Source organism: Melospiza georgiana, chromosome 8 (genome assembly GCF_028018845.1).
Source record: "Melospiza georgiana isolate bMelGeo1 chromosome 8, bMelGeo1.pri, whole genome shotgun sequence".
Classification (NCBI taxonomy): Eukaryota; Metazoa; Chordata; class Aves; order Passeriformes; family Passerellidae; genus Melospiza; species Melospiza georgiana.
The window spans coordinates 25,069,075-25,085,559 of record NC_080437.1 but is presented as its reverse complement, the minus strand read 5'-3'; the positions used below and the strand labels follow the sequence as shown (position 1 = coordinate 25,085,559).

General features: G+C 43.1%; 1 protein-coding gene across 1 annotated transcript in view; it reads left to right on the top strand.

Moving 5' to 3' along the window:
- The window catches only part of NT5C2 (5'-nucleotidase, cytosolic II), a 59,329-nt gene that overhangs the window by 26,845 nt on the left and 15,999 nt on the right, over positions 1-16,485 (top strand). Inside the window, exon 3 of the mRNA XM_058028820.1 lies at positions 1,784-1,857. Within this exon, the coding sequence (XP_057884803.1) occupies positions 1,784-1,857 (74 nt within the window). The remainder of the gene's footprint in view (positions 1-1,783; positions 1,858-16,485) is intronic.

The window sequence follows — 16,485 nt, the reverse complement described above, 5'->3', positions numbered from 1 at the left end:
TTAGAAAAGAGCGTCATCTATAACCTCCAAGGCCCCTTAGTGACAAGCCCCATTGTCAAAGGCAGGCACTTTGCCAGGAAACAGTGACTCCCAGAGAGAGTGTGCAAGGTTAGAGGGAAAGTACACTATTGCCAGAGAAACTGTATTCCAAGTGGATTTGTGTGGAACAACAACAATATCCAGTGACTGGTTAAATTAGCCACAGATGTGTTTTCTAGAACACTGTCCAAGAAGATATACAGTACTTTAAGGCTCAGTTCAGGCATAATGATCTTCTGAAGTCAAATCAGATCCAAGCAAAATTGCATGGGTACCGGGGAAGCTTTAAAGGAGTTCTGTAATATGATTCAGACAAGTAGCTGAATCAGACTGCTGCGAGCTGAGCAAGGAGCACATCGGTGGGAGATGAGGTAAGAGCACCGGGCTGCACGATCGCTGCGAAACGCGGGCTGGGGCGGATTGACAGGGCTGCTAATGCTGCCACCTGCCCCGAGCAGAACCTCCTGGGGCTCCTTCCAGCTCCCCCAGCTCCCCCAGCTCCCCCATCTTTCCCGGCTTCCCGAACATGCAGGGGCTCCGCACTTGCCGTCTCCTTTGTGCCTCGCTGTCCTGCCGTCCCGGCAGCGCTGCCGATGCCGCTGCTCAGAGGATAATCACTGCACTGAGGGCAGTGCACTTAGTAAATATTTGGAGAATTTTCACATGCTGAAATCAGAGTACAAGCAAAGGCTCTGGGACTTTTCTCCTACGGGAGAATTTTGTCTTGGCATCACAGCTGGAGCAGCGCAGGGATTTCAGTCTGAGATGGATGTTGAAACGCTCAGCTTCCCTCCCACAGATGAGTTCTGACTCTCATTTTTGAAGTTCAGATAAGGCAGAGGAAAGAAGTCCTGTTGAATTACAGATCTGCTTTATGCTTTAAAGTTGTGGGGAAACATAAGCAGCTTAGTTACTGTCGTAGTTGGAACATGAAGCAAGAAAAGCTTTTGTTGTATTCTCTGACCTATTTCTTTACCCTGTTACTTACTTGAACTAAATTGGATATAATGTATTAATGCTGTCATCTAAAAGGGTCTGGCAGCATTCAGCTCAGCCTAGAGTCTCTTTGTAATAAGTATTAATGGTAAAAGTCAAATTTACAAAACAGCAGTTGGCAAGTTTCAGAGGAGTTATAAATAAAAATTTTTCACAATAGAAATGGCATATCTGGTGTATGAAATTTTTTCTCAATTACTCTTTTTCAGAGCTTTATTACATGTTTTTAATGGTATTGGTGAAAATGTGAAAATGGACCTGTTTAGGTTTGCTTTGAATTTCCAGATATAGTTTCAAATAGGAGGCAAATGCTGTGAATTTATTCACAGAAATTATTTTCTTTTCCTTCTTATCTCTTACTAATAATTCGTTTTAATCAAGCAAATTATATTGCTTTGAATCTGCTGCTTCCAGTTTCATATCCTTTGAGGTCTGCATTCTGCTTCAGGAGATTTTGCACTTGTATTCTTAGGAATGTTTGCAGGTCACATGGAAGGCCGCGTGTGTGTGTGCATGCATGCGTGTGTGTCTTTGGACAGCATACCAATAATTAGAATAATTCTGCAAAGTCATGGCTTTGCTTCAGGAGAACTCGCAAAATCTGAGACTTGACTCTGTTTTCAGGTATATTTGCTGATTTTGACCTATGCAAGCCCGACACCCTGACAGTGGCAGAATGTGTTTGTTCTAAAACGTGAGTATTTTGAAAATGCTCGTACCTCTGGTGATATTTCTTCTCTCTTTTCAGGGTCTTTGTAAACAGAAGCTTAGCCATGGAGAAGATAAAGTGCTTTGGTTTTGATATGGACTATACACTTGCTGGTGAGTATCTTCTTAAGTTTTTTGAACACTGACTTAGTTTGAGATATTGCTTCTTGCTGAGCAAAAACCAGCAAAAAGCTGATTGGGCTACTCCAGTTAATAGGTGCTTCTTCTGTTAGTAAATGTATATTTCACTATTCCTTGCACTTTCATTTTAGGTGTTTCCCTTAAATTTGTTATCTGCAAGCTGTATTTGGTCACAAGCCATGTTGCTGTGGTACAGTTTCAAGTGATTATAGATGTTGAGAAAACCAAAGCTTAATGAGTCTGCTCCCTTAGATTCCACTGTATTTTGACAATGCCCCTTGTGCATGCTTGGCTTTGAATAACAAGGTGATTTCTTTCATCCTTGGTGCATATAGCAGGCTACACCTTTGGCCAGCAGGTTCTCCTCGTCCTGGGAGAGTGATTTTTGAATAGGTTTTCCTCTTCCCTCTTCCTGGTTTAGCCACATCAGTGACTGATTTTAAGAAGAGGCATGGCAGGGGCAGTGCCTTGTGTCAGCTGAACAAGTTAATTCGTAAAGCTTTGCCCATTCTTTGTGACAGAAAAGCTTTGGGACGTTGCATAAGATCTTTTGGTTTCATAAAATTGCTTGCATGACTTCTCCATCTTTCAACAGGCAAGTTCCCTGAGACTTTTGATGAGAGGAAATAAAGCTACCATTTTCTTCATGGTCAGACTTTCATGTTATGTATTTTAAGGAAGGAAGAGATAAAAAGTTCACTTCCATTTTCCTGGGTTATAGTATCATACAGGCTGTAACTGAGCATGTCATGTACCATCCTGCCTTATTTCTCGTTACTACTTCTAAGGTTATGGATAAAAAGTCCCTATCACCACTAATATTTCAGTTTAGAGTTGTTGTGTATATGAACGGAGAAAATGTGAGGTAGTGTGTCAGGGTCACCTAATAATAGATTAATGCAGTATGTCAGCTATGGTCATCTGGTTACTGTGTACTGAGCAGGAATGAGAGATGAGTAATGAGGCTGGGACAGTTGGGGGTCAGAGCTGGGGTCAGAGGCTAAGTGCAGGGCAGGAAGGTTTCTGTAGGCTCATGGTTCAGCTGCAAGGAGCAGTTTTGGAGACTGTGACAGGTAATTGCAGTTTATATTTAGATCAGTTCCTCGTGTTCTTTTATCTACAAGGAAGCAGTTACATATAAAAAGTTTGGTTGTTACCCATCTAATTTATACATCTGTTTAAAGTTCTTGACATTTTTTAAGTCATGAAGTGTATTGTTAATATGTGCTGGATATGACTGCAGGCACGTGCTTTCTGTTTGTGTTTCCCAGCTGTGACAGCTTGTGGCAGTGCTTTTAAGGGGTGCATGAAAAACAGTTGTTGAAGAATAAATGCTTTAAAAAAAAAAGAAAATAAAAGTTGTGGGTTTCACTTCAGTAACAGCAAAACAACTTCTGTGCCTTTTGCAAAGGAAGTCGTGGCACTTCCCAAGGACCCAGGTGATCCCAGTGGGGCTGGTGTGGAGCATGAAGTTTATTGCTAATTTCCATCCTGACAGAAGGACAGCTTCAGCACTGTCCTCACTTACCTGACTGTTCATTTTCCTCAAATGTTCATTGTTCCTGTAAACACATAGCAAATGTGTTGTTATCCACAAAATGATGCTTGATTTGATGAAAGGAAAAAATGTGAATGTTCCAAGCATCCTAAAGCAGTACCAGGGACATAAAAACCTGGGGCTTTGAGGCTGGAAGATCACAGTGCTCCAGCTGAGCAGGCAAAGTCAGTTCATTTGGGGGAGTTGAGAGACAGGGTGTGAGGAAGAAAAATAAATGGGATGTGGTCTGAGCAGAAAACTGGAAATCTGGCCCCCTCTGGGGTAAGCTGCTATCCTGTGACTTCTTCCATGGTACAACAGAGATAATAGTTGCAGATCATTTCACTAGGAGTTGTGAGAATGTAATTAGTTTGGAAAGCCTTTTGCAGATGAAAAACATTATGACTGCTAAGTACTATTTCCCTTTTTTCCACTCAAACTGGAAATTAACCTTTGAAATTACCTGTTTGTTTTCTTATGTCTCAGAGTCATCCTTTCCTCTCCATGTGGGCTTTTGTTATCTGACCATTATTAGCTACTTATAGCTTGCATACAAGAAAAAATACTTATCCACTGCAGGGGCTTTAAAGAGTGCAGTGTTAGAATATGATTACAATTATAATAAATTAATTGGAAGTTATAATGAAGAAGTGGAACAAGGGAAGTATTACAGTAGTGTGCTATAGTTAGTGCGTTCGTGAGACTGTTGTGTTTTCCGATTGGTCACATTATCCTTTACGCCCTTGTTCACATGGACATGCTACTTCTCTTGATTAAAAAAAGAAAAAAATAAGCCAGTTTATGTGTAATTTAACATCTGGAAATGGTATCTGCATACCAGATAGCTCATGCTGAGCAGAAGCCTTTTGGAGACCATTCAAAACACGTAAATAGGCCAAAGAAAAGAACACAAGCGTCTCCAGTGTCATTAGCTCCTCATCTAGTTTTCTGCATTTGTACTTTCAGACATTGCTAGGTTACTTTTCTATAAAGTTTTTTAAAATATCCGAGCACAATCTTCCTATTCAACAACTTAAGGCAGACAGGGTCATTGACCCTGTCAAAATCTGTATGTGACATCCCCTTCTGTTGTGTACTTTCACATCAGAAATAGACTGATGACAGTCATATGTTTGCCATCTCAGAATGATTATTTTGATACACACCGAATTACCTGTCTTTTAAAGAAGTACTCCTGTCTTGTCTCTTTCTTCTTTCCAAATCAATGACCACTGGTAGCACCAGAAGTCTTCCTTAGGAGGTGGTTGTGTACCAGGAAACTCAGAATCATTTCATGTATATTGAACTTTAGAAGCTTGAGACAGTTTTATTCCTGTACCTTATGAATTTAAGGACACAGATCTACTTACAATAACCATCTTTTCTGTCTAGAATAATCTAATTTTGGTAGGGACATGGCATTTGCATTTTGAAGTGTGTAGTAACAGCTCCATGCACACACTGCAGCGATCATGTTCTACTAGCAGCATGTCTGAGAATGTCAGCTTGCCAGCTGAGAGCAGTTTTAGTATCATCATGTTACATTGCACATAAAGTACAATTTCATGTGTTAATTTATAGAGTAGTACTTCTTAGAAGTATTAAATTAAAGAACATTTAACTCAGAATTTAAAAGAATTCAAGGCTACCTGATACAGCATTTCCACAGTGATTTTGTTTGCTTTCAAGCCAAAATTAAATTAAGCTTCAAATTTTTGTAAAGAACTCCTCTTTTTCCCAATTGTGCTCGTCTCTTTCCTTGCACAGGGTTGAGAAATACTGTTAATGGTTGGGTTGGGCAAACAAAGTCTTTTTGTGTAGAAGAGCCCGAAGGTTTTAGCTTTTTTGTTGAGAAATGATGGACCTTAAATAGCTGAATTTGTAATCACAGTGATTACATCTAGAATTAATTTTGACTGCTGGGAAAATAAAATGAAAGCAAATTTAAATAACTCTCACAGGTTTTAGATTTCTTTTTTTCCCATAAAGGATTGTTGTTTTATTCTCATGGAGTGAATAAGATCTCTTATGTGTTTGGAAACTCCCAAATGTCCCTAGGTTAATGTTCTAGATACAGCAATACTAGAGGCTCAGAAATCTGTGTTATGTATGAAACTGGCTGTCCTCTTCCTATTCAGTCTGTTTGGGAGTCACATTTAGTACACAAAATAATGCTTTTTAAAGCTAGGTGTTACTGGGAGGCAAGTGGAAGGAGCGGGAGGAGCAGCAGGGGTTGACTGTGGTTTGTGTGCTTAGTTAAGTAGTTTCTGTTTAAAGTCTTGCAGCAGTTGACACAAGCAGGAGTCACCAGCTATTTCAGCCCTTGCTGTTAGTGGAGGTTAGCACAAGTTTCTGTGATGTTATGCAGCCCTTCATTCCCTGCCTCTGACCTTGCTGCCTGCCAGCCTGGGAGCGAGGCCCTGCCAGTTCCCTCCGGTGCTCCTTGGGAAGCCACAGCGTTACACCCAGGGCTGAATTTGCTGTCAGGGCAGGACTGAGAATTACTGAACAATTCCTGTTTAAATTAGAGAGATTGAAGGTCCTTTTGCTGTTATTTTTTGTTTGCTAAATAGTAGTTTCATTTATTATCTGAGTGATTCATCTCTGCTTATTCATCCAGCCAGAAGATCAACAGTCACTAACAATTCTGCTCTGCCTGCCTGTTTGCACCAGTGCTGTCAAAACTGCTCATGCTTTGGTAAAGGAAAATGTTGCATGCCATCCAAAAGACTCACAGCCTTCTCCATTTTGTGTTTATTGCTAAGTGCATAAAGTAAAATAAAGGTATGTCAGTGGAGAGTCTTCACTGTGACACTCACCTGAGCCTGAGGAGTTGGTGACACACCTTGGAAATGCAGCAGAGAGAGACTGGTTTCACACAGCATTTTATTTGGCTGCTTCCTACTCAGTATGAGCTACTCTTAATTATTGGATCTGGATCCAAATAATGCAGGAGGCCTTGGCATTACCAGCTCTTAAATGGGACAGGCTGCACAATGAGGTGATGGATAGATGTCCCTTGACAGGAGCAGAGCTAAAGCAGTGGGGTTCCCAAACTGGCTGTAATTTCACACTGGGCCGTTGGCAGATGGAGCGGGGTAGTAAGAATTACAAACTCAATTGTGCTTGAAAAGATTCCTCTGTGACTACTCTACTTCTCCAAAAGTTGCAGCCTTGTTGAAAGTTTATCTTCTGTCTCTGAAGTAGATAAGAGGTAATATCAGTAGACAGGATGCTTTCATTTGGAATGCTTTTCCTCTGCTTAATTCATTGCTGCTTCTGAGTTCTCCAGAAAGTGATAATGAAATTATCAATGGCTGCTGAAAATGGTTTCAATAAAAAAGGAGGGGAAATGAGGCTTGAAAAATACTGGTTTTATTGTGTGCAGATGTGATTAATGCAACATAATCTGATTGGAATATAGCTTGTGTCCTGGAAACATTGCCAATTTAATGCCAAGGTTTAGTGCACTGCAAAGATTTTATTGCAGAATTGCTTATGCTTTCAGCTTGTAGCATTTCCCTTCTCATCACATGGGAAAAGATACGGGAAAGACAGCTTTAGTCTTTCCCAACTCAATCCAAAGTGCAACATGCATAAATAGGTTTTGCCCTTTCCTCAGGTAGGTGTTTGTGTCAAAGCCATCCTTGCAATTTGGAAGAGGAGATTTTTTTCACACCCTCATCTCATTTTTTAAATGCTTTCCTTTACCTGTTGACTCTGGAAAAGATACACTGAGCCAGAAGGCAGAATTGGATTGTTGCTGTGTGTGATCTGGGAGAAACTGTGACAGCAGAATTGAGAACTGGTTCTTCAGTCCATCTACTGTTTTTACTGTAGCTGAGTATATCAGATTCCTGTGTTTCAGTTTTGTTTAATTTTCATGAGAAATGGGACTCATGAATTTGTACCTTGTATGAAAAAAAATTCTGAATGGCACAAATGAAAAACAAATCATAAATGTGGGAGTTTTATACATGAAAGACTGAGCTGAATACTTAAACTACTGAGCTTGTAAACAACTGCAGTGTATCTGGATGTCAGTTCAGGTGCTGTCATTGTCTGTTTATTAGTGCTGAACTCTAATGCAAATGTTCTAACGAGGCACTCCTGCTTAGGGTAAAGGTTTGCCTTCAGTTTCATTGTGATGTAAGGACCACAGGCTTTGAGGCTCTTTTGGGGAGATACTAAGCAGTTTTGCTTCTTTCCCTTTTTGCTGGATAACGCAGTTCTTTGTGTCATGCAGAAATAATGTGGTGGCTGGAGAAGGGAGTTGGTCGATGTGCAGGAGAAGCCTTCCAACTCTTCTAGCCAGGACTGGGAGATGCCCTGACTGTTGCACATCTGCTGTCTGCCTTTTCACATTTGCACATTGCCAGTTTGACAGGTGCAGATTTTGCAGATTTCAGAGGCAGGGTTAGCCATTGGTGTGTTAAAGCTAAAGGCAGACGGAGAAGCCAAATTGTTCCAAGTATGCTTTGAGCTGGATGTCTTTTCAAATACCAGTGCAGTGATTATTGTCCCTGCTCTCTTTGTGTTGCTGCTCTTCAGAGCCTGACCATTTAAAGCTGTGTAATGAGCAAATGAGGTCTGGAGCTGTGGGATCTCACATGCTGGCATTGGGAATGAGGAGTGCAGAGAGCATGTGGTGCTTGCTCTGTCCCAGTAAATCACTGACTGACAAACTGCTAATCTGCTGGCTGTGGATTCTTGAGGAATCACGGTGATAAACAGAAGCTGCTGAAAGAATGAGTCTTCACAGTGTAAGGAAAGTTTCAAAAGCTGCTATATTCTGTTTTCTTGCTCTCAAAAACAAGATGATAACACCAAGCTGGGTCAGCAGGCTGTTAGTATACCCGAGGCAAGCTCGATGAAAATAGGGAGGCATTTTTCAATCTAATCGAGCCCCTTATCTAGTAGTCTTAATACCACAACAGAAGTACTATTAAGTTGCAAATACCCTTGTGATGACTCCAACAGCTTACTCTGTAGGAGGAACCAAAGCTGAGAGTACAGAAGGCTTTAACTCTGAGATCACATGTGTGCCATTGCTTTGTGAATGCCTTATTTTAGCACTACAGAAAAACTTCTGTATGTGGCTTCTTGCCAGCACGGGCACTTGTGCTGCATCTAAGCCCAGGTGCACACTGTTAAACAAATGTGTAGCCTTGGAGGCTCACTCTCTTCAGTCAATATGGAGAAAAATAAGAAGCTGAATCTGTGTGGATGCTGATAACACCTGAAAAATGCTTTAAGTATTTTATATTAATGACTTCTAGGCCTTTGAGTAATTTGCTTCTTATTTCTAGATGATAGAAAATTATGTTTGAACCTGAAGCCCAAGCAACTATTTCTTCCCTGTTCATAAGTCTTTACTGAAGAACTAAGCCCATATTTTGGCAAAGTAGTTTGTTTCCATGGAAATGCAGGGATATTTCCAAAATGGGATTGCAACTCACAGTTGGCTGTATCTGAGAGAGGTAAATTGTGAAGGCCATTTATTAAGCACAAAAAGCATTCTCTTGTGTCAGGGAAACTAAACATTTCCTGTGAAAGAACAGGTGACTCTGTAGTAGTTTTTAAAATATTAATCCAGTGCAAAGGAAAGTTATGTCAACTATTAAAATATAGACAAACTGAAGTTTCCTTGAAATGCAGAGTCTGTCTGAGTTGCTTCTCTCAACATGCACACTGTGACCTCAGTGCTGCTGTTCTTACCTCAAGCCATTCATTTTTATTCAGCAGAAGAAATCTTTCCAGCACTAAGCTCTGCTCTGCCAGCCTCTGAGGCATATTCAAACAGCCCAAATCTTTGTTACATTGAAGGCAAACAAAGTGCAGCAGCAGAGAGCTAAAAATATCTGGAATTTACCAATGAGAGCACTAATAAGCCTGCTTTGGGAAGAGTTAAAGCTGATGATACTTGACAACACTTGTTTTTAATACAAGCAGAAAGGCAGCATTGGAAACAACCTGAGGTGTGGACCCAGCAATTCAGAGCCAGGCTGCGCACACAGTGAGGCAACAACAAATCCTGTCTTCACACAGCCTGTTAGCATGCAGAATGGGAGAAGGGGAGCTGATACAGTTCCAGGTTAGAGGTTTTAGAGCTGAAAGCTGTGCTGAGCACTTGGGGATGTTTGCAGGAGCGTTAGAGGGAAGGAATTTTCCACTGCTCTTAGGCTGCAGTGGGTGCTCTGCTGCGGCTGGGGACTGCAGAGCCCTGGTGCTGCTCTGCTTTCCAGCCAGAGCCCCGAGTCTGGCGTGGTCAGAAAAGGGTGCCAGGGAGCCACTGGAGCTCACATGCAACCCTCTGATGATTAGTGACCCTTGCCTTGGTTTCTACTATCAGATTTACTGTCAAAAACATCTGTGGGCGCAAAGGCACTGTGCAAGATCTGCTGCTCATGCAGGGCAGAGCAGCTCGTGTGTTCAGCATACAAAAGTGTTCTGGGATGTACCTGGAGCTTTTGGCAAGGTATTGTTTGCTGATCACTACAGACACATAATTTTTAATGAAATAGAAAAGGTACATTAAATATTGAAGTGTGCTTTAAAGCTAAGCTTTGTCTTACTGCCCAGGTCACTTCTGTGTTTGAAAAGATTTTTATGGGTAAGTGAAAATTATACTCAATCTGGCAGTAGTTTCTTCTCATTTAGACTGAAAAAATAAAAATTCAAAGACACAAACCAATGTTACCCATTTTGTTTGGTATTATGAAAAGTCAATTTAAATATAGGCTGAAATGCTGCAATTCTGCTTTCCATAGTACCGTACATTTTTATTTATGGTTAAGTGCTTAAAATCAAACCCCAGGAGACAAGAGGACTGGAGACTGTTCCTAATTGGTTTTCAACTCATTTTGACTGCAGACAAACCCTTTATGGTCACAGTTCAGCTGAGTTCATAAACAAATGGCAAGTCAGAAGTTCAGCACGTTCCTAATTGAAAACATGTGAGTCGTCCCATGGATTTCATTTGGGATTTCTTGTGGTTGCAGCCAGGCACGTTTACCACTTTGTCAGTTTGTTTACAGGCACTGAGCTCCCAGGTCAGCACAGCACAAAGGTGCTCATTGCCTGCACACAGGGAGCGTGTTTATGTGGGCAGAGATGACCCAAACCACTGCTGGACACACCAGAGCTTTAAACAGGAGTGTTTTTCCCTTCATGGCCAGTGAGGATACTGTGAAGTGAAATGCCTTCAGTGGCTGTGGCAGGAGCTGAGGATAACACTTGATGTGTCATTGGAAAGAGAGATACAAGGGAAGGGGATCTGGAGGTCTGTGCTTATCCCCATTTCTGGGATTGCCAACCCAGCTGAGTGTTTCTACAGAGGATCCCACAGCACAGGTACCTCTGCAGGGTTTGTAGTTCTCATGGGAAAGAAAATGCTCAGCTTTATTTCCAGAGCAAAGTGACAGCACCCTGGCAGGCTGTGCAAGCCAAGCGTGAGCCTGGGCTCCCATCAGAGCTGAGCAGTCTGACTGCACTGTCAAAACTGAGGGTAGTTAACACCCAGGTGTGAAACTTAAACATGACATTTCAGATTCCTTCCTGTGTAAGTAATGAATTATTTTAACATGGAGAGCAGCATAGCTTAAGAAACCTTAGCATTGCCCTTTTGTTGCATTTCAGTGGCAGTGCCTGACAATACCTGCCTGATTAGAAAAGGCCCTGTAACACAGAGGCTGAAGTCATTAGTGTGCTGGAGCAGAAATCCTCCTCCTTTCCACTTGTATATGAAAAGTGGCATTGCTGTGTAACAAATCTTGAAGATAAGATACCCTGAAAGGAGGGTCAGTGTGTAGAGGTCAGATAGCATTCCTCACTACCTGGTTACAGCTGGGGATCATCAGAGACCTCTGGCCCACAGCTGAGACACTTTCCTCATACTGTGGCAGTATGTGAGATGCTTGCCCAACACTTAGAAGTACATTTAATTGGTATTGTTGTTTCAATGGGATTTGTTTTTAATGAAGTCAGGTGTCCCAAACACCTCCAGGACTGGTCACTGGCTGCTTCCCTGTGGATTCTCAGCAGGAGTTGCAGATTAGATGATCAGAATTGCCAAGGAGTGAGTATTTGGAGCTTGTGTGAAATAGCCAGTGGTGGTATTATTTGGAGGGGTGACTGTCACAGACACAATGTAGTGGACAGCAAATGCCTGACTTGGAGCCATGTGTAGAGATACTGACAGAATGGAGAGTTCTGGGGCAGAGCTATCATGTTCTGGGACATTAGGATCTCATTTGACACACATTGTTGAGGCAGGATACATAGATATTTGTACTGTTGCAGGGAGTGGATTTGTAAGAGGGGATCTCAGTCCTCAAGGCTTTAACTGAGCAGTTTTTGTCAGTACAACACTGATATAAATCTATTCCTAGTACACACTTGCATACTTGGTGAACCAAACCCGCTACACATTACTTACTTGTGGTGCAATTCAGAGCAACACTTTGATCCTGCTGTGTAAGTAAGTCAGGTTTGTGTAATTTCAGAAATGTATTTGTACAAGCTTAATTATGCATGTTGTGCCTGAGACATATAAATCTGGATCATGGCAGCTCGCCACCTGCCCATGTATGTCCCTAACTGCCTGATTTGCATGCCTTACTCACTGGAGAATAAGCAGCAACTGAAAAAAGACTGGTTTTAGTTATTTTGCTTTCATTTCTTCAAGACTTAACACAAAGTAGTTGGGCTGCATTTCCTGTACTTCAGAGAAGAGGCATTATGTGTCTACATTTTGGCTTATCTGTCTTTGTGTGACCTCTGGAGAACCCAGAGAGTAGGTAGCATTTCTCAAGATTTAGTATTTGTTAAAGCTTTTTGCAGCCCTTTTGGAGGAGGTCATCACCTCTAGTTTAAGAAATTCTGATCTTATCTGGGCAGCTGCAAGTCAGCAGCACAGACAGCATGGGAGGACAGCACCTGTGTGGGGAAGGGCTCCAGACAGAGTGTGCCCAAGGGACAGAGCAGGGATGCACCACCTGCAGCAAGCAGCTGCTCCTGGCAGGTGCCCTGACAGTGTGGGCTTGGTCTGGGGAGCATCACGAGCACCTCTCCCTGGGCTGCTCTTGCCTCCCAGCTGGGAGGAAAGGCAGGTGAGGAGCCGGCAGATGGAAGGGATGAAGCTCCTTCAAGAGGTGGTAGGGCATCATAAGAGAGTAACAGATGGGGAAAAACCAGAGGAAATGCAAATGGTGCTTCAGGTCATCATTTAGTGGTTCTGGCTCTGCCTCTCTGCCCAGAGGAGCTGCTCTCCCTGCAGGCTTCTGTTGTAGCAACCTCCTGAGCTTGTTTTTCCCTTCCTAAATGAGGGTTCTGGTGAAGGGCAGCTCCTTCCTCAAAGCTGCCTCGGTGGTATGGGAAGTCAGTGTGTTGTCAGTGTTCCCAAATCAGGGCTTTTCCCAGCACCAAATCCATAGTGATTGGAAATAAAATGGCAGGCAGGACTGCTGGCAGGTGTGCAGTTTGAGACAGCAAATGCATCTCACGAATGGGAGGTGACTGAAGCAGTGCAGAAAGGGCTCATCATTTTAACTTCAACTCCTGCTTCTCTCCCAAGATCCATGAGTACCTTGCAAGAAGTGTTGGCAAGCCCTGGAACAAACCAAGTCACATCTTCAATGAGAAGTGCCTGAATTTTTGTGTGTGAGAGCAACAAGGGAAGATACAGGCAGCCCCTAAAGGGTTTTCTCCTCCTCACAGCTTAAGCAGAGCCATCACATGCGCTTCAGCCTTCCCCAGCTATTCATTTGGAAACAAAACAGGCCTTAAACGTTTATTTTCAGAGAAGCCTTCCAGGAGGTCTGCATACTTTTGTGGGTCATTTTTGCAACATCATTCCAACCAGTTCAGCTCTGTATTTAGTGCAAATTGGGTCTCAGAGATAATTCTTGATTACTCTGTGCATACCTGTAAGTTGCAAAGTATCCCTGGCGTTCTCCTGTGTGTGCCTGCCAGTGAGAGCCCTGCAGTGCTCTGTGTGCAGGTGTGGTGCTGGTTGTGCTGTGGTGCTGTGCCTGTGGCAGCCCACACGTGTCCCAGGAGACATTTAAATGCAGATGTGCCCACAGACTGACCCGGTGTGCGAGGCTCTCCCTGGGAGCCCCTGCAAGGTGTAGGGCAAAATTCTCTTCTCAGCTTCCCAGAGTAGCTCCTGACTCGGTCTCCCAAGCCTCCTGCATTGACACATGCAGGCACTGTATGGTGTGAAAGGTGTCCTGAAAGAGTAATTTTTCACTGACTGAGGAATGGACCATAATGGCAATGCTGCAAAAACAGCACAAGACTTTTTCTTGAACCAGTTCCTCTGTGTCTGAGAGAAACATGAAGGATTTGTACCACCTGGGCAATGTGCTTGTAGTCTCTTCCTCCTAATTATCCCTGAGCTGATGATCTAAGACTGCTTTGTGGATATGAGGACAGAATTTTGCCTGTGGGATGCACGATTACCAACTGTGCCTCTTCTGTAAATCAGTTGTAAGTGTATTTGGAATAACTGCCAGGCCAGCTTCTGAGCTTGCCAGAGGACAGAGCTCCAGCAGACACAGTCCCACATGGCACAGAGCTGTTGCAGTTTTAAAATCAGTCTGATTTTTTTCTTTAACAGGGGAGCCCAGTGTAACTCCGTCAAGCCTGGAGTGACACTCTGAATCTGCATCTGCCTCATGTGAGTTAAAATCCTGGCAGCAGCATTTTGCATAAGCTGGAGCCTCTGTAGAGAGCTTTTTTTTTTTCTTTTTCTTTTTTTTTTTTTTTCCTTTTCAGGAAGGCTGTAAAATTGTCACTGTATGTGTCTTGGCAGCAAAGGTAAACACAACCACACAAATGCATGAGAATTGCATACCTTACTGCACAACCCTGCTCATTCCAGACCAGCTTCCCTGCTAGCACGTCCTGTGTCAGTCAGGGATCACTCATCACAGACCTGAAGGCTTGCAGTGTTCACTCTGGGGTACTGCTTTTTACCTTTTAATGGTGTATTGTTAAGCCAAGTAATGGTATTAAGAGGAAGCTGGAATGCTGTCAACTGGCTTCTGTTTTTTTAAAACCTTTAGTTGTTTTCTTTCCACCCTGGTTGCATAATCCATGAGCACTGGGTGCTGATTGCCCTGTGCTGCAGAAGCATCTGCCTGTGTTGGAACAGGACTATTAAAATAACAATTCCTCTGGAGCTGAGGACTTGGCTTTGTGGCAGAGACGTGGCCATCAAGCTGTAACAAAATGAAATCAGAATAAGTCGTAGCGCGTGCTTTGGTTTTACTGTCATCCCATGTGTGTTGGCAAGGATGGTGTGAAACTGTGTTTGTGGCTCTGCCTCCTCCCCTGTCACAGAGCTGGGAATGCTCAGAGACTGTGCCCTTCTCAGCTGGGTGCAAGAGTTGGGCACAGCAGACTGTGTGGCAAATAGCTGAATTCATGCCCTGGCCATGACACACAAACTGTCTCCATCACAGGAACAGGATTCAGCAACCAGGTCTGAGGGAGGGGATATTCCAGCAAAGTTTAAAACCATGGTTTCATCATGCAGCTGCAGAACAAAGTATTGATCTGTCCTCTCCACTCTGTTTCCTCATGGCTGCCTGAAGACATGAGAGAGAGCAACCAGCCCCGAGTACAATGTTGAAATAACGGAGTAACACCTGTAACTGGGGCATCTTCCCCAGATGTGCTGCCAGAGTTGCAGTGATGTCAGCCTGGATCTGAGGAGGTGGATGGTTTGTTTGCCCAGAGGAAGCTCCAGTTACTCAAATAGGCTTGTGAGAAATGCCAGGGGGTTGTGGCTGGTTCCAGGTGATGCAGCAGTGCTGTGGTGTAGGATGCTCTCAGGGTGGCCTCAGGGAGCTCTCAGTCTCTTCCCAGCTCTGTGTCTAATTAAAGGAAAGTTTATCTGGAACAGTAAGTGTGCTGGTAACTAGAGAACATTTACTGTCCGTTCAGGAGTCCAGTTTCCTGTGTCTCTGTTTAGTTCATGTGTCAAGGAGAAGGCTCTCATTTCCCAGATATCGTGGAGTAGTAGAAAGATAGAGATGGGATCTGAGGCATGAATGAGCTAATAGTTTAGTGTTATTCAAAGAGACATCAAAGAAGCAAAATCTAGGGCTTGAGAGGTAAGGGGAATAACTGTCCCCACAAAAGAAACATTTAGAATAATGCTAATTAATATATTGCCTCAGCAGAGACTTGGGATGATGGAGGCTGAGGTTGATACCTCTTTTTCAGCCTTTTTCCTAATAGTGCTTCAGCTTGTTTCCTTAGAGAGTTAAAAGGAGGTCTGTGGTGATTTTCTAAGATGGAGAGGCAAATACAAAAGAAATAAATCGAGCAAGCATATTTTGTGAGCAGCTGACCTTGTGTCCCACCCAGCTGTTCCCTGTGCAGTGTTAGAAAGATACACAGATTGCTCATCAGAAAGCCCCACAATATCCCTGGAAAGGTTCTGCTGGAGCTGTGGATGCCACTTCTGCTCGTCCAGAGGAGATGCCAGTGTGCTCCTGCCTAGGTTCCTGTGTGGGCAGCATCACTGTGGCTGGTGACTTCAGAAAGACCAGGGCTTCCTCAGAGAGGTGTTTTGTTGGCAGTGATGCATTATGGATTGAGTTGGTAGCATGGTCCATTTCCCAGGGGCTGGGAAGGAGGAGTGCAGCACCTTCATGGACAGAGTGGGGGATTGGAGTCTGTTTCACTTAACGGGGAGCTGTACAGAGCTCTGACACTCTGAGAATGTGTGCAGGTGTACTTATGAGAGTTTTCCTTGGGAAGTGCCTTTACTGTCCTGAATCAGAGGAATTCCTTGTTCCAAATGATGCTCTGGTGTTACTCTCACAGTTTTGTTCATCACCTAACTGCCTATTGCTCCCTCCAACTCTAGCTCACTCCCCAGAATTGCCTTGTCAGTCACTGCTTTCCTCATTAGCTGTACCTTTTGATTGCTTATTCCTATCTATAGCTCAATCAATCCTTCCTTTCCTAAAGGATAGAAAAAACTACGTGCACTGAATGTTGTATCATGTTGTTGATGTTTGCCACTGGTATAATATTGCTTGGACATT